The sequence below is a fragment of the Bubalus kerabau genome, chromosome 11 (assembly GCF_029407905.1).
Source record: "Bubalus kerabau isolate K-KA32 ecotype Philippines breed swamp buffalo chromosome 11, PCC_UOA_SB_1v2, whole genome shotgun sequence".
Lineage (NCBI taxonomy): Eukaryota > Metazoa > Chordata > Mammalia > Artiodactyla > Bovidae > Bubalus > Bubalus kerabau.
In genome coordinates, this window is record NC_073634.1 from 14,354,612 (window position 1) to 14,373,043 (window position 18,432).

Below are 18,432 nucleotides of genomic sequence, written 5' to 3' on the forward strand. Positions count from 1 at the left end.
CCAAGGGGGCAGCCGGGTCCGCATGGCTCCCACTTGCCAGCGCAAAGGAGATGGCCATCCAGGGGAGGGGTGGGGCGGGGCAGTTTTAGGACGAGGGCTTTCCGGAGCAGGGACGTCTTGAAGGAAGGCTTGGGATTGGCCGGGAGGCGCGGAGCGGGCATTTCAGACCCGGCCGAGGGTGCGGCGCGGGCCCCAAGCGAGGCAGGGTTTCCCGGGCGCCCCCAGTTGGGGGCGGTACCTACGCGGGAGCCCCGCCCCCTCCTCTGCGGAGGCCGCGCGCCCCTCCCACGGCCCGCGCGGCACCCGGCTGACCTCTAGCTCCCGGTTGGTCTGCGGCTGCCGGGGCGAGGGCGTGGCGGCCACCGTCCCCAGGCTCTGCCGCACTATCGCGCGGGTCCGGGTCCCGGTCGCTAGTCGCGGGTCGCCGGCCGCGGGGCGGGGCGGGAGGCGGGGCGCTGACGTCGCGGCGCGGCCGGCGGCCGGGGAGGCTGGGAGGCGGCGGCCGGCTCGGCCCAGCCCGGCCCGGCCCAACCCGCAGCTGCGGCGGCGCTCCGAGCCGGCTCCTGGCCACCCTCCGCCGCTGTCCAGTTTCTTACTTGGTCCGGGTGTCTGCGGTCCTGGTTCGGCCAGGCCTCGCTCGCCGCCGCTTCACCCACTATGGCCCTGGTGCGGGGCGCCGAGCCGGCGGCGGGGCCCTCCCGCTGGCTCCCCACGCACGTCCAGGTGACGGTGCTGCGGGCCCGCGGGCTGCGGGGCAAGAGCTCCGGCGCGGGCAGCACCAGCGACGCTTACACGGTGATCCAGGTGGGCCGCGAGAAGTACAGCACGTCGGTGGTGGAGAAGACGCCAGGATGTCCCGAGTGGCGCGAGGAATGCTCCTTCGAGCTGCCGCCCGGCGCCCTGGACGGCCTGCTACGGGCGCAGGAGGCCGATGCGGGCCCGGCGCCCTGGGCCGCGGGCTCAGCCGCCGCCTGCCAGCTGGTGCTCACCACCATGCACCGTTCGCTCATCGGCGTCGACAAATTCCTGGGCCAGGCCACGGTGGCGCTGGATGAGGTCTTCGGCGCAGGCCGCGCCCAGCACACTCAGTGAGTGCCGGGCGCGGGGGAGCGGAAACGGTTAAAGGCCTCGCGGGGCGGGGCTGGGGGACGCAGGACCCCACACCTTGGCCCGGGCGGTGCGCCCTTTTGCCTGGCACTCAAGGGCGTAAACCGACAAGTTGGTTCTTCACATATAGGGTCTCCTTCCGGCCCCCAAGTGTGCTCTGGGCTGTGTTTGGTTGCTGGCAGATCTTTGGGAGGCCTGGGGGGTTGAGAATGGTGGTCTACTGTGAGGAGTAGATTGTCAAGTGAAGTTAGGAGTGGGATCCAGAGTCTGTTGGGCTGTGGAAACCTCAAGAAGGAAAATCTGGGGCCCATTCCTGGGGCCTCTGGGCCTGCCCCACTTTCTTCGAAGGGGAGGGTAACTGCCTGCGGACGCCTGTTCCACACCAGGCCCGCAGGGAAGTGGAGAGGCGCTGCCTCGCCCTGTGAGAGGAGGGCAGCGATTGAACGGAGGCGCCACACCAGATCTAGAGGCTGCAGAGGGCATCTGCTGCTTCCTGGCACTCGGATGCCCTCTGCTGCTTAGAGACGCCCCAAAGCCTACTCTTCAGCGTCCCTGATCAGAGAACAGGAGGACCTCTAAGAAGGAAACGCATTAGTTAGGTAGGCTTCAGGTGTCCTGCCTGAGGTGGAGGCAGCATGTGCTTAAGGCACAGCAGGAGATGGTCTCCCAGTCTCTTATACCTAGAAAGGCCAATGAGTTATTATTTTTTTCTTTAATCATTTATTTTGGCAGCATTTAATTTTCCCTGTGTTAAGATCAAGGCTTCAGACTTGGAGCCTCATTTCCTGTTTTGGGCTTGGGCAGGATCTGGAAGCCTGTCTCCAGGCCTGACCACCAGCCGTGGGTCTCTCACTTAGTTAACTGGGGTGATGCCACCCATAGGTCCCATGACCCCTGGATGGGGAGTGTAAGGGTTTGGGGGTCAGGGGTCCCATGGCTCCTGGATGAGGAGGGTAAGGGGTTGGGACAGGTGCTGGAAAGGTTTGCCCAAGTGAAATGGCATCCAACTGAGTCAATCTAGGAAGGCTTGCTGGAGAAGGATTGAGCCTGGTACAGACCCAGATGAAAGCAGGATTTGGACAGAAAAGATCTGACCTTGAACGCTTTAAAAACGTGGGTACAGAAGGGCTTCATGGCTCGTTGTGGCTTTGGTGGGAAACCAGTTAGCACAGGGCGGGTTTGGGGAGGGCTGTGACCTAGCTCCCTCTCTCCCTCCCCTGGCCTCGCCTTCCCTCCTGACTTGCTGTTTGGTTGCTGGCTGTGGGATCATGTGGTATAGTTTGGCCCTCCTTTTGTTTTTTTCCTCCCCTTTTCTGTCCTCTCCCCCCTGCCTGGCTCAGGGAGCCCAAGGGGGTGGGGTGGGGCAGAAAGCTCTTCTTTGGCTCTCTTAGCCCTTTCTTTTCCTGGAGAGGCTCCTGCCCCAAAATTAATTCCACCCCTTTATTTCCTGGTCCTTCAGTCTCCACCTCTCAGCTAATCTGACCAGACTGGTAGATAACACATCCCGGGCTGAGGAGAGGGGGGGTGTTGACTACTAGAGGGGCGACTAAGAGCACAGACACAAAGTCTCTAGGCTTGTGGGGAGGGGCTTCTGTGAGGTCAGTGACTTGCGGGGAGGGGGAGGGGGTTGGGGAGGGGCTTTGATTTTTTTCAGTTCCTGCTCTTGCTTTCTTCTTGGCCTCTGGGTCTTAACTGAGCTGTCCCTGTCTTTCGGCCCGCATGCACCTGTTTTCAGCCAAGGACAGTCCCTCTTGGAGAACTGGACGTACCACCCCTTGATCTCAGTGGGAGCTTTAATTTACTTTAGAGAAGTCATCTTTTCCACAGGATCTTTCCACACCCACCTGGCTGCCTTTCCTGTGATGCATTGACCTAGGTTATTTATAGAACTTGGAGGGGGGCAGGAGGAGGGGACTTATGGGCAGCAGAAATGCCTGTGAAATCAGCCCAATCTTTTAGTTTATGGGACCAAACAGCATGCCCATTGACAGAGGGTGAGGGCTGCTGCCCCTGCTCTAGTTTGCACCTTCCACCTCTGGCTCTAATGGCCACTCTTCATGGCCTTTCCTGGAGCACCTTGGCCTGAACTGCTAAGACAGTGAGTCGGCACATTTTCCAGTGGGGAGAGGATTGGGGTGTGCCCTCCTCGGCTCTGGATAATGGAGGCAAAGAACTCCAGGAACCAGCTGTGGTGCTCTTAAGGAGAGCAGATGGCCCTGGGTTGCCCAGACAGCACTTGACTAGGGAAAAGCAGTCTCAAGCTTAAGAGGAGGGGCCTGTGGAGTTGCAGATTCCCTTCCCAAACCTGCCACCTTGTGGCCAGTCAAGTAAACTCTTGGTGCCTCAGTATTTTCATCTGTAAAATGGGCTAATTCATACCTTGACAGGGTTGATATAAGAGATGAAATGAGCACCTAGTTCCTGGACATGTTTGGTGGTCAGTGAACAGCAGTGATGGTGGAGAGAGGTTTTGGTAGCCTGGTAGCTATGATCTGGGAGATGTCCCCTGTCTTAGAGGAGCCTCTCACGTGACAGGAGGAGATAATACAGAACTTAGCACCTTGGAAGTGTTGACTTCCATGGTGGCTCAGATGGTAAAGCGTCTGTCTACAATGCGAGAGACCTGGGTTTGATCCCTAGGTTGCGAAGATCCCCTGGAGAAGGAAATGGCAACCCACTCCAGGACTATTGCCTGGAAAATCCCATGGACAGAGGAGCCTGGTAGGCTACAGCACATGGGGTCGCAAAGAGTCGGACACGACTGAGCGACTTCATTTTCTTTCACTTTAGCACCTGGGGAAGCCCCAGGACTGTGGTGGCAGGGTACTCACAGAAGTATGAGAGCTCCTGATGAAATGACCTGGCCCTTCCCAGCCCTCCACCATTCTCTTTGCTGCTGGAGTTTTGAGAATTGGTCTAGTCTTGGGAGCCCTTTGCAGTTCTAGAGCCACACTCAGATCAGCCTTAGATCTCTGCAGCTATCTTTCTTGGCAGGGCAGCAGCAACATGAAAACTGGGATTTCCCAGTTCTATCACTTATTAGCAGGCAAGTTACTTAACCTGTTTCTTCAATTCTGAAAAGGTCATATGTGATAACAGTCATAGAATTGTACAAGTTAAATACAGTGGTGTCTCTAAAAGTCTTATTATTGTCCTAGAGACATAGCAAGCTTTCAAGATATTCGTGTTGGGTTACTCCCAGGGCCCTCCTTATGTGATGGTAATGATGATGAGGGCAAGGGTACTAGATACCTCAACAGTCCCCGAAGCTGCTTTGTCAGTGGGATGCTATTTGAGGTGAGGGATTTCACCGGAGGCTTCCAATTGATTAAAAAGAAAATTGTCGAAACAATATTTAATGTGATACACAAGGAAACTAACTATAACCCTCTCCCTTCAGTAAAACCATTCATGGTTCACCGTGGGTCTGAAAATCCCAAGAGATGCCTCTTTCTTTGGCCACTCCAAGCAGCTTGCAGGATCTTAGTTCTCCAACAAGGGATCGAACCCAGGCCCCTGCAGTGAAAAGCACCAAGTCCTAACCACTGGACTTGCAGGAAGTTCCTGCTTTAGCTTCTTTAGATGTGTCCTTTCTGGTTTGTACCTCAGTGCCATCCATGGTACTCCCCAGTGGGTACTTGTGTGGAGAAAAATGGTCCCTTCCTTAAAAGAACCCCCTTCCTGGGCCTGTTGGACAGAGGGTTACAGTCTGGCTCCTTGGAAAGGCCACATCTGTGGCCTCGATTTGGGTTAAAATGGGACCATGGACAGGCTGCAGCTGTGGCCCTCTAAGTGGCTCGATCAGCCCTGGTTAGACCTGTCTCACTGATTTTATGAGGGCCTCAGCGGGGCCTGTGGCTGCGGAGGACTTAGGTTGGAGACCTGAGCCTTCTGCCTGGCTGGTGGTGGTGGCCTGAGACCTCCTCGAGGAGGGTTTTGGGCACTGGGAGAGGCACCTGAAGCCAGTGTAGCCTGCTGGTCTAAGGTGGCATGGTCTTTGAGGGCTTCCACCTGTCCCCTAGCCTCCAGATGGACTGCGTGTTCCTCTTGTAGACAGATGGTGCATGACCCACAGCCTTGTCCCTGCTGGTTTCCAGCTGTGACTGCTCCTCTGGAAGCAGCTGAGGCCATGAGGGTCCTTGACTCTGGCTCCTGCTCCAGCCTCAGACCTGGCCACTGGGGAAGTCTGCTTGGCTGCTGGGAAGGGTGTGGCTGTTCTTAAAAGCAGTAGTTAGGACTTGGGGAGGCTGCATTCCCTGAGTTATGGGGCAGTTTTTATTTGGGGTTGCTTGAGCAGCCGTGTCTGGGGGTGTGGGGAGGGGTAGGAAGTGACTCCCCCGTCAGACTGGCAAGCACAGCAGCTTCCCTTCTCTCCGCAGCTGGCCCTGTCCTCCCCTCCCTGCTGGCAGCCGGGGACAGACGCGACTCAGCAGAGCTCCATGCGGGCGACCTTGAGGGCTGTGCCTTTCTTCTGATGGGGCTGCCTGCTCTCTTTATTGCTGCCACCCCGGTGCTGTGACACACTCGCCAGCAACAGCGACACTAAAAGGCTCATCTGGCCTCGTCCAGCGGTTTCCCCTGCCATTCCCACCCTGCGCAGGGACAGAAGATTAACACAATGACAGGAGCTCTGTGTGTTCTCTGGGAGTCTGTACCTTATTTTTTTTTCCTGCTCAGGGCTGTCTGCTGCAAGCTGGTGTGGTCGTGAAGAAGCCTTGCCCTTCCTCATGGCCAAGTAATAGGGATAAGTCCATGAAGTGGGTCCTTTCTGCACCTGGCAGTTCCGTCAAGGAGGAGTCTGATGGCTTTGTTCTGACTGAGCTGGCCTGTGGGGCTGGGCCCAGGTCTCCTCAGTGAGCATAATAAGCTAGTTTAGCTCCCAGGAGACAGTGCTGGTGGTGTGGGGGAGGGGGGGTGTTGTCAGGGGCCACCTTGACCTTCAGTTGACCCCAGGGGTGGGAAATGGAAACACTGACCTTGACAGTGGAATTCTAATGTCAGAGCTGTCAGAGTGCTTAGACATGTGGAAATGGAGGCTGGGAGGGCAAGTGGCAGGCTCTCAGCTATGTAGCAATTAGGAAGGGTGGGGCTCTGTGGTTTCTCTTAGGCCCTGGCAGCCTGAAGGGCTGAAGGATTTGGGGTAAAGAAGAGATGGCACTCGGGGCCCTGAGTGCATCCCAAGGTTTCTGTGGAAGTGCCAGAGGGGTTTTAGGGAGATGGGGACATTTCCACTGGGATAGGGAAGGGGGCCTTGGGACTTCTCTGAGACGCTGAGGAACAGTCTAATCCACAGGCCTTTCTGCCTGGGCAGAGGCCAGGGGAGGCCACTGGTTGGGCGGGGAGTTGAAAGGAGGGGAGCACATGGACACCCCAGCCTGCATGTTCAGAGGGTGCAGTCTTATTAGGAGGATAGACCCCACATTTGGAGGAAGGGCCATGGCCAGGTGCTGTATTTTGGGGTCTAGCCAGGAAACACTGGAGATTTCAGAGCAGACAGAATCCCTGGGCTCAGCTGTGGTCAGAGAAGGCCTCCTGGAGGAGGAGGTACCCCAGACCTGTCAGGCTGGCTATCAGGGATCCCGTTTGCCACCCAACTTGCTCTGAGTTCCCATACAGACCGCACGTAGCACTTGTTTTTGGAGAATTGTCATTGCCTCATTTGTCTAGTGTATCATTGATTATGTCCTGCTTAGGTGCTGACGCTGTCCTGAGAATTTGTCTTCCATCAGCTTATAACAACCTCTTGAGGTGTAGCTATTGTTACTGTGTTTAACAAGTGAGGAAACTGAGACGCAGAGAGGTGAAGTGACTTTTCTAAAGGTACCTAGTACACGGACGTCAGGCTTGTACCCAGACAGTCTGGCTCCAGATTCTGTGCTCTTCAGCACCATGCTGCACCATCCGTCTGAGTCTTCCCTCATGTCTCCCAGCATTCAGCTTTGCATGGAACCTGGTGTTTCGCAGCTGCCCTCCTTAGGGTTCATCTCTCCTCCCCAAAGTCCATCTCTGTGGTCAGGCTTGGAGGCTCTGGAAGCATGACCTTCCATGCTTCTCCTGTGTGAGGCCTTGACTGGCTGGGATAAGTGCATTTAGTCTGCAGCTCTGTGTCTAGTCATATCTTTCTCAGGAGATGGGGGTGTTGCCTGGTCGTTTGGGGAAGAGGGTATCACTGCCACTACACTATCTCATAGGAGTGAGGGAGGGGCTGGAAAGCTCTGCCTCAGCCCCAGACACCCCCAACCCCCACCCCAGGGAGATTTGCTCTCGTTGACTTGTACAGTCTAGCTGGGCTTGGGATATCATCACCAGATACAAGACTTCCTGACCTTTCCCAAAAAATGACATGCTTGTTTGACTGTGACGGAACCCTCCGAGCCATCTGGTTCCTCTTCCTACAGTCATGTGGTGGTTTGCTTTTTTCTTTCCTTCTTTTGTTCAACATCTAGTAAGTAATTACTGGGCAACCACTGTGCCAAGGTTAGGGCTTTGGAGGAAACATGAGAAAGAAAATTTATAGCCCTTTCCCTAGGAAGGCAAAAATATGTTTGAGGCAAGACTTAATACAGGAAGGGTAATTAACTAAAAAGCAGTATATAAAAAGTATGAGAGAAAGGATCAAAAGAAGGACCAACTCACCAGGGTTGGTGTGATCAGGGTGGACCGTGTGTAGGAGGTAGAGCCTTGAATGACAGATGAGGTGTGATAGGGGCTGGGTGAGTTGGGAGGGAGACTGCCCCTCTGGAAGGGAAGGGAAGTGTGATGGGCTGGGCCAGGAAAGGGAGTGGAGGGGAGCTGAGTTAGTTTAGCTATGTGCTTCTCTCAGCAAAACAGCCTGGCTTTCTTTCACATTTATTTTTGAGTAGTTTACTGGTTTAAAAATTCTAAAGATACAGAGGTTACACTGTGGAAAATTTTCCTTGCCCTGATCTTGAGTCATCTAGCTCCTTTCTCTGGAGGCAACCAGCATTACCAGATCTCATGTACTTTTAAAAGCCAATGCATTATAGATTTCTTCTCCCCCTCACATTGTGTTTGCACAAATGCAGCTTTCTTCATGTCCACGGTTCTATACCTACTATCAGCCTGGCTTCCCCACAGAGGGATGTTACTGCTTGTGTCCACCTGTTGTGGTGCCTTCCCAGTGGCTCAGCAGGTAAAGACTCTGCCTGCAATGCAAGAGACACAGGAGACGCTGGGTCTGGAACATTGCCTGGAGGAGAAACGGAGACCCACTCCAGTATTCTTGCCTGAAAAGTCCCATGGACAGAGGAGCCTGGTGACCTATAGTCCATGGGGTTGCAAAGAGTCGGACATGACTGAAGGACTGAGCATGCCACCTGTTGTGTCTGAACCGAGACCCTAGCAGGGGGACGGCCATACTTAGTTTTATCCTCTGGAACTCAGGACTCTGGTTCGGGGTGAATATTGGGTTAGGAGCACCGGGGAGGGGAGTGTGGGTAAGTAGAATTTCTTCCTTATCCCTTGTCTCCCAGAGAGTCCCCTCAGAGGGTCATCTTGCTGGTTCTCCTTTGTCCTGGGCAGGGTCATCGCTCTTTGGTCCTGGGCCACCTTCCTCCCATAGGGCTGACGACAGCCCATAAAAGGTCCCGACAGACAGTAAATCCAAATCTTTATGTGTGGGTTGGCCTACTTCTCAGAGTGCTTTCCCAGCATCACCTCATTTCCTTCTTCCCTGAGGGCAGGCAGGCTGACCCCCATTTTTACTGATGTTGAGACTGGGGTCTGAGGAGTGGGATGACCTATTCAAGGTCACACAGCTCATTAGTGGCAGCCAGATTTCTGACCCCCAAGCCCAGTGCTTTTCCCATACATCATGCTTTCAACTGTCCATACTTCCTGTTGCTGTGTGGTTAGACTTGTCTCCAAGTAGGCATGGGTCCCTGGCCTCTGCCTGAGGCAAGCTGACAGAGACAGACCTTTGGAGCCTACAGCAGGAGGAGGGGTGAGGACTGGTTGAGAAGTTTGTGCCTAGGCGGGGGGGAGGCTGAGCCTGACTGGGCTGAGGCGAGCCCAAGCAGCCCATGCCCACGAAGGTAGGGGCAGCTAATGAAACGACAGTTCTGGGCTCTGAGGACTGTTGCCCAGAGCCAGAGTAGGTGGTAAGAATCTCTGGCCTGATAAAGGGGCACTGTCCTCTCCTGCAGTTGAGTCTGGCTTGCAGTTTTTACCTTTGATACCAAATCAAAGGCAGGCTTAGGTTGTGAACATTGAGAGCCGTAAGGGATTGGCCTTCTCCCTGCATCCTATCTGCTGGTGTGTGAGGAGGTCAGCCGGCTGGAGATCTGGGGAGGAGGGAAGGCATCTAGATGGAGGAGCCTCTGGGGAAAGCTTTTCCAGCCAGCTCTTCAAACTCTGAGTTATACAGTTTTAGTTGGTATTTCTCCCCGTCTTCACTGGCTTATTTTATCATCCCTCTTTTACAGAGGTGAAGTGGGTGGTTGAAAGCCGCTTTGTAAGTCAGATCCAGGACTAGAACCTGGGCCTCCTGTCTTACAGCTCACTGAGGATTTTCCTCACGTGAACCGTGAGCTTCCAGATGTTCAGGCTGGTTTAGAAAAGGTAGAGGAGCCAGAGGTCAAATTGCCAACATCCGCTGGATCACGGAAAAGCAAGTGAGTTCCAGAAAAACATCTAGTTCTGCTTTATTGACTATGCCAAAGCCTTTGACTGTGTGGATCACAATAAACTGGAAAATTCTTCAAGAGATGGGAATACCAGACCACCTGACCTGCCTCTTGAGAGACCTATATGCAGGTCAGGAAGCAACAGTTAGAACTGGACATGGAACAACAGACTGGTTCCAAATAGGAAAAGGAGTACGTCAAGGCTGTATATTGTCACCCTGCTTATTTAACTTCTCTGCAGAATACATCATGAGAAACGCTGGGCTGGAAGAAGCACAAGCTGGAATCAAGATTGCCAGGAGAAATATCAATAACCTCAGATATGCAGATTACACCACCCTTATGGCAGAAAGTGAAGAGGAACTCAAAAGCCTCTTGATGAAAGTGAAAGAGGAGAGTGAACAAGTTGGTTTAAAGCTCAACATTCAGAAAACGAAGATCATGGCATCTGGTCCCATCACTTCATGGGAAACAGTGGAAACAGTGTCAGACTTTATTTTTTTGGGCTCCAAAGTCACTGCAGATGGTGATTGCAGCCATGAAATTAAAATTTTTGATGCTTACTCCTTGGAAGGAAAGTTATGACCAACCTAGATAGCATATTGAAAAGCAGAGACATTACTTTGCCAACAAAGGTCCGTCTAGTCAAGGCTATGGTTTTTCCAGTGGTCATGTATGGATGTGAGATTTGGACTGTGAAGAAAGCTGAGCGCTGAAGAATTGATTCTTTTGAACTGTGGTGTTGGAGAAGACTCCTGAGAGTCCCTTGGACTGCAAGGAGATCCAACCAGTCCATTCTAAAGGAGATCAGTCCTGGGTGTTCTTTGGAAGGAATGATGCTAAAGCTGAAACTCCAGTACTTTGGCCACCTCATGCGAAGAGTTGACTCATTGGAAAAGACTGTGATGCTGGGAGGGATTGGGGGCAGGAGGAGAAGGGGATGACAGAGGATGAGATGGCTGGATGGCATCACTGACTCGATGGACGTGAGTTTGAGTGAACTCCAGCAGTTGGTGTTGGACAGGGAGACCTGGCATGCTGCAATTCATGGGGTCGCAAAGAGTTGGACACGACTGAGCGACTGAACTGAACTGAGGTTTTTCCACTATTCCTTTAAAATATTTTTTTTAATATTTTATTTTTTAGAAAATTTATTTACTTTTTGGCTGCATTGGGTCTTAGTTGCAGCATGTGGGCTTCTCGCTAGTGTGGTGCACAGGTTCCAGGGCACGTGGGCTCTGAGTTTTGGCGCATCGGCTTAGCTGCCCTGTGGCCTGTGGGATCTTAGTTCCCTGACCAGGGATCAAAGCTGCATCCCCTGCATTGGAAGGTGGATTCTTCATCACTGGATCACCAGGGAAGTTCCTAAAATAATTATTTTTCCCAACCTATTTCTGGGACTGAAGCTAAGCCCTGTCAATGCCGTCTCGTCTATCCAGCATGTGTTAGAGCAGGCCCAGTCCCTGGGTTGTGGGGGTGAAAGGTGGGGAGCATTCCGTGCTGTCAGTAAGCAGTGACGGCACAGGTGGAGTGGCTCCGCTGCAGGGCCAAAGACGAGGGCTTGGAGAAAGGCACTCTGGGCCCCTCCCTGCCCTCCCCATTGCTCCTGTCCTAGTTTAAGCAGTTTTTTTTTAACGTCTCCTGCAGACTTAGCATAGCTGCTTCAGCTTTTTTATAAGCCAGAATGCCAGTGTATTAATTTATGATGAGAAATAACTGCTAAGGCACAGGGAATTGCCTGCGTCAGCCTGGCTGTGGGGCCTGTCCTGGGTTCAGCTCTGGCTGGCTCTGTGGCCTCACCTCTCGTTGCCCCTTTCCCTGCTGCCCTGTGCTCTTCCTAGAGCCCAGCGGCCGTAGGTCTTATCCTTGTTTCCTACCCTGTAGTGCTCTTCCAGGCCCAGAGGAAAGCTGGAGCTCTTTAGCATGATGTTTGGGGCAGTCTCCTCTATCTGCTCCAAAGCACCTTTCTGTCCATCTTCACTTCTCCAGCCCTCAGCACCTGGATATTCCGTTCCTCCCACCTGGAGTGTCTCTGCACCTGCCTCCTTGCCTCCTGACCCATCATTCAAGACCCAGTATGAGTGTTGGCATCTGTCAATGAAAATAATCAATAAACAGCCTATTATAAAAATAGGAAAGAATTTCGTTTGAGCCAAACTGAGGATTAGCCTGGACACCCACTTTCCAGATTACTCTTGAGAAACTGCTCTGGAGAAGCATGGTTTCCAGCACAAGTTTATATATCTTGTCAGAACAAAGAACATGAAACAAGTCAAGGATACATGTCAAGATCTCCACCCACCCACCCACCCATAAGCATGCACACAGCAAGTCAGCATGGCCTTCCACCTGGGAAGGGAATCTTATCGTTAAAGGGGGACCAGCACTGGGTTCCCTGGAGAAGGGAGCGGCTACCCTCTCCATTATTCTTGCCTGGAGAATTCCATGGACTGGATAGTTCGCGAGGTCACAAAGAGTTGGACAGGACTGAGCGACTTTCACTTATGAGAATTTATGAGCATTGGTGTCCCAAGAAGAGAAGTATTTAATCTTTATTTTTAACACGGGCATGCTTTACCTTTTGTTAGTGTCTTTTCTCTAATAATTAAAGCAGATGTCCAATGTATGTTTGTAACCTCATGGCAAATAGATGGGGAAAAATGTGGTAACAGTGACATTTATTTTTTTCGGCTCTGAAATCACTGCATGTGGCGACTGCAGCAACACAATTAATAGACGCTTGCTCCTTGGAAGAAAAGCTATGACAGCCCTAGACTAGCATATTAAAAAGCAGAGACAGTCACTTTGCTGACAAAGGTCCATACAGTCAAAGCTACAGTTTTTCTAGTAGTCATGTACAGATGGGAGTTGGACCATAGAGAAGGCTGAGTGCCGAAAAATTGATGCTTTCAAACTGTAGTTTTGGAGAAGACTCTTGAGAGTCCCTTGGACTGCAAGGAGATCAAACCAGTCAATCCTAAAGGAAATCAACCCTGAATATTCACTGGAAGGACTGATGCTGGAGCTTAAGCTCTAATACTTTGGCCACTTGATACGAAGAGACTCATTAGAAAAGACCCTGATGCTGGGAAAGATTGAGGGCAAGAGGAGAAGGGGGCATCAGAGGATGAGATGGTTGGATGGCATCACAGACTCAATGGACATGAGTTTGAGCAAACTCCAGGAGATAGTGAAGGAAAGGGAAGCCTGGCATGCTACAGTTCATGGGATCACAAAGAGTCAGACACGACTTAGCAGCTGAACAGCAGCAACAGTGTATGTTTGATAGGCCACAAACAGGCTATTTTAGTGAGTATAAGATTCAGGTTTTCTCAGGTATAAGCCAGAATGACTTCCTGTATCTCAATATGTGAAAATTTCTTTTATCAGGTCCTTTACCACTTCTCCTGAAATATTCTTTCATTTAGCCTATCTGTGCATTTTATTTGTACATTTTTGTGGTGTTAATCACTTTCTTCTTTTATTTATGTGGCTGTCTTATTTCCCTACTATTATGTAAGCTTCTCAAGGACACTCCCCCCCCCCTTTTTTTTTTAATTTTGGCAAATACTTTGGAAATATTCTGAGCCTGACTGAGGGCTCCTCTGGTTAGATGGGATTTCATGGGCAAGTTCCCTATGCCTCTGAGACTTGGTGGTTGTCAGGATGGGCTGTCAGGATCTCACGTGCCATGCCCTGTGCTGAGGCTATGGAGATGTGTAGATAGCACAAGGCTCAGGTATGCGACCAGGAGCAGGGCGCAGTCATAGGACAGGGAGAAGAAAACCTGTGTCCTGGCCCAAGGCTACCCTCACCTCCACAGGGATCTAACAGAAAGGGCCTGTTAGTCTCAAGTGGGACCGAAGGAGAATATAGCTGAGTCAGTATGTGTTTCCAACCATTTCCAACAGATGCTGGTGCTTTTCAAAAAACATCACCATGACGCTTGTTAACAGATAGACAAAATCAGCAGTTCCTTAATCATCCAGTCAGTATCCAGTCCATATTCAAATTGCCCTGATATCAGGACTCCCTGTTTATGAGTGGTTTGTTGAATCAGGATCCAAACGGGGCTCCCTCCCAGCCGGGGCCTAGTTGTTAGGTCTCCCAGGGCAACAGTCCCCTCCTCCCTTACCTGAGGGAGGAGCTGAGTCACTTGTCCTTGAGAGCATCTGCACTGTGGCTGATGGCTTCCCCTTTGATGTCCTTCACCCTAATTTTGCAGCCCCTGAGGGCTAGTTGCTAGGTCTGGAAGGCCTGCTCCCTAGACCCTGCCTCCTGCAGGAGTTCCTCTGCCCGAGGAGGCTGACTCTGCTGCATGGCCTCGGCAGGCACACCGGCTCCATCTCCACTTCAGTGGGGCTGAGGTTAAGCAGTGGGTTCTGGACTGTTAGCTGACCTAGCTACCATGGAGTTATCCATTCAGCCTTTCTCCCAATGGATTTTAGTATCCATTAATGATTGCTGCCTAGGGCTCTAGTTGTTTTTTTTCCTTTATTAGTAGGAATCTGGCATAAGGAAGCGTTTTAGTTTTCCCTGTGATTATTTGGTCATTCTACATAGGAACATCAGGAATGGCAATTCTTTGCCATTGTTTTTCAGTTTGTGGTTGACTTGCAAATTAGAAATCCACAATAGTGTGATGACAGCGGTCACTTACATGATGGTTTCCTGCCGAAGAGAAATTGCAGGACTTTGTGAGCCTGGAGAGAGGGAGACGAGGTGAATGGTCTCTGAAGGCTTCAGGCCTTTTCAGCTGTTGTTGTTGAGTCACTCAGTTGGTCCGATTCTTCACGACCCTGTGGACTGTAGATGTCCAGCCTCCTCTGTCCATGGAATTCTCCAGGCAAGAACACTGGAGTGGGTAGCCATTTCCTTCTCCAGGGCATCTTCCTGACTCAGGGATAAAACCCGGTTTTCCTGCATCGCAGGCAGATTCTTTACTGTTTGAGCCACCAGGAAGCCCTCAGGCCTTTTCAAAGCAAGCGATTTAATCAATACAATGTTGCTTGAAGTGACTGATGGCTGCTGGCCTAGAATAGGGATTTGGGGCAGATTGTTATGCCCATCAGAATGTTATGGACAGGTATCTTGGTGTCTTCTCCTAGAGTTTCCCCCAACATGTGCTTTTTGAGTTGCAGTCTTCTCCGCTTTGGAGCTCTGTAGCCCCCACTTGTACTGACTCCCTGGGGAGGCTCAGTGGGGAGAGTAAGCCTGGAAAGGACAACTGGATCAGTATATCTTTCCTTCACATTGGTGGTTCTTTTAGGAGATGCTTCAGCCAGGACAGCGGGTAGCACAGCTGTCTTCTCAGGGCTTCTCAGCTTCATGTGTCTTGGGCAGTTCATTCCTACAGCTGTCAGCTTTGCAGGCCCCTCATCCCCAGCATGGTGGTAGCTGTCCCCTAGCCTGAGGTAGGCCTGTCTCTGAAGATGGTGGCTACGGCCAGAAGAGAGAAGCTGCAGATAAGTAGGCAGGTAAGGCTCAGGTGAGGACCAGCCTGGGAAAGTTGGAGATTGTGGTATTGGGGACACGAGGAAAAGCTCTGGGAGCAGCCTGCCCCCCAGGCAGCAGGTGCACCTGGCTGCTTTTGGTTGTCTGGAGTCGCCTTCACTGCCTTACTGGATGTTGGAGGATCAGACTCTGCACTGTGGCGAGATGCTCAGGAGCTGCAGAGCCTTTGGCTGGTTCCTTGCCCCTTACCAGCAAGGCTCTCTTGTACCCAATGGGACATGAGGTGTCTGTCCTCTCATTTGGCATCTCAGCCTGGGAGCCGTGCATTGGGACAGGAAGGGGAAGACATGCTCAGCATGTGCTTTGCAGCAAGCCCTATAGAGGCAGCACAGCCCGAGCAGTGAGAGGAGCATCGTCCAGCTCCTCCTCTGGTAACTACACTCAGCATCTTCCACAGAGCCCTCGCTTTAGCTTTGAGCTCTATCTCTAAATGTGCTTTATTATTTTGTGCCTCTGTTAGCAAGATGCGGAGAAGGCGATGGCACCCCCACTCCAGTACTCTTGCCTGGAAAATCCCATGGACGGAGGAGCCTGGTGAGCTGCAGTCCATGGGGTTGCTAAGAGTCGGACACGACTGAGCGACTTCACTTTCACTTTTCACTTTCATGCATTGGAGAAGGAAATGGCAACCCACTCCAGTGTTCTTGCCTGGAGAATCCCAGGGACGGAGGGGCCTGGTTGGCTGCCGTCTCTGGGGTCGCACAGAGTCGGACACGACTGAAGTGACTTAGCAGCAGCAGTAGCAAGATGTGTTCTAAGGTAGTTGCTTTTTCACTGTATGCCATTTCAGCATAAAACGTAGGAATCCTCTACTTTCGGATAGCAGCAGAAGCCTGTAACTTTAAAGTTCAAAGTAGTGGTAGAGGTGATGAGTGTAGACGAGACTTGGCAACGCCTGCTGCAGCTGTCACGTGGTCTGAAAATGCCCGGTTTCCCTTGGTGGCGCGTTCACAGGTACTGCTGCTCTACAAAGATTTGCAAAAATTCATAATTGAAAAAAGTGCCAAATTTCAATTAGAGATGAGGGGAAATAGAGATGTAATGCTCCTATCTAACACATACCCCCTGCTTTAGAGAAATTCCTTGGTTGGGAAGGAACATGGGGGTTTCTGGGTCCAGGTGTGTGTGTGTGCTGTACTTGGGGAGGGAGGCAGTCTAGTGCAGTGATCAGGGTCAGCTGCTCTGGAGACAAGGAGCCTGAGATTCCTGGTTCCTCTATTTACAAAAAAGAAGCATGTGCCGTAACCCTGTGGACTTCTGTTCTCATGCTTGCATCTGCAAAACATGTGAGCTAACACTTGGGTGGCGCTTCCCGTGTGCCAGACCTTGTTCTGAGTGCTTCACGTGTAATCTGTTTAATTGTCAGCGTGGTCTTGTGAAGGCAGCCAACATCCATTACCCTCATTTTATAGATAAGTATGAAAAGGCATAGAGAGATAGGGGAACCCACTCTCCGTCACGCAGCTGGTTATGTGGTGAGCTGGGGCTTAGACCAGGCAGCCAGGCTCCAGAGTCCAGGCTGGTAGCCACTTTCAAGGTCGGCCTCCCACACCTGCGTCACAGGGCTGTTAAGGGTATTATTTGGATCTAATTTGCTGTGTTGAGTGCTTAGTACAGTGCCTGCCCACAGTAGATGCTAAATGAGAGGTGTAGTTGTTGATGCGAAGATTACTGCCCTAGTGACGGGCTAGCATGGGGTCAACGCCTGACCTCCATTCAGGAAATGGGCACTTACCAGAGCTGATGGGTATATTCTCTCAGGGAAGTTGATGGAATTCTTAGCTCAGGGATTGGGGATGAGGTCTTCAGGGTTAAAGAAGGCATCCTTTTGGAACTGTCTGTCCCCTGAAGCCTGGCATGTGGCTCCCACCTCAGGAGGCTCTTTCTGGGGACAGGGGGTACCCTCTTTGCTCTGGGAGCTTCTGGTCTCATGATTAAGACTTGTGGGTTTGTGGTGATGTAAACATTACATATACGGTCAGTTGTGAACAGGGACAAACAAGTTCCTAAGTTATTGCATAGATTAATTTGTTAGTTAATTGAAAAGATACTTGAATATCCACTCTTTCAAACCTGGTGACACACAGATGAGCAGAATAAAGTTCCTCCTGTAGAGCAGGGAAAGACAGACATTACACAGCAGTGTATTGTTCAGTCGCTAAATCATGTCCGACTCTTTGCAACCCCATGAATTGCAGCATGCCAGGCTTCCCTGTCCTTCAGTGTCTCCTGGAGTTTGCTCAAACTCATATCCATTAAATCCGTGGTATCATCCAACCATCCATCTCAAGCTCTGTCACCCCCTTCTCCTCTTCTCCTCAATCTTTCTCAACATCAGGGTCTTTTCAATGAGTCGGCTCTTCACATCAGATGGCCAAAGTATTGGAGCTTCAGCTCCAGCGTCAGTCCTTCCAATGAATATTCAGTGTTGATCTCCTTTAGGATGGACTGGTTTGATCTTCTTGCAGTCCAAGGGACTCTCAAGAGTCTTCTCTAGCACCACAATTCAAAAGCATCAATTCTTCGGTGCTCAGCCTTCTTTATGGTCCAACTCTCACATCCATACATGACTACTGGAAAAACCATAGCTTTGACTAGATGGACCTTTGTCAGCAAAGTGATGTCTCTGCTTTTTAATATGCTGTTTAGGTTTGTCACAGCTTTTCTTCCGAGGAGCAAGCATCTTTTAATTTCATGGCTGCAGTGATTTGGGAGTCCAAGAAGAGAAAATCTGTCATTTTTTTCCATTTTTTCTCATCAATTTACCATGAAGTGATGGGACCAGGTACCATGATGTTAGTTTTTTGAATGTTGAGTCTTTTTTAAAAATTTTATTTATTTTAATTGGCAGCAAAACACTTTACAACACTGTGGTGGTTTTTGCCATACATTGACATGAATCAGCCTGAATGTTGAGTCTTAAACCAGCTTTTTCAGTCTCCTCTTTCACCTTCATCAAGAGGCTCTTTAGTTCCTCTTCACTTTCTGCTATTAGAATGGTATCATCTGTGTATCTGAGGTTATTAATGTTTCTCCCGCCATTCTTGATTCCAGCTTGCACTTCATCCAGCCCGGCTTTTCACATGATGTACTCTGCACGTAAGTTAAATAAGCAGGGTAACAATATACAGCCTTGACATACTCCTTTCCCAATTTTGAACCAGTC

At 51.3% G+C, this 18,432-nt stretch overlaps 1 protein-coding gene across 3 annotated transcripts in view; it reads left to right on the forward strand.

The window, feature by feature from the left end:
- The first annotated feature begins 426 nt into the window (after nucleotides 1-426).
- Nucleotides 427-18,432, forward strand: part of RAB11FIP5 (RAB11 family interacting protein 5) — a 43,496-nt gene continuing 25,490 nt past the window's right edge. Inside the window, exon 1 of one of the 3 annotated variants that reach the window (XM_055539659.1) lies at nucleotides 427-1,088. In XM_055539659.1, the coding sequence (XP_055395634.1) occupies nucleotides 658-1,088 (431 nt within the window). In that variant the 5' untranslated portion in view covers nucleotides 427-657. The remainder of the gene's footprint in view (nucleotides 1,089-18,432) is intronic. The other 2 variants (XM_055539660.1, XM_055539661.1) reach the window with 2 other exon arrangements.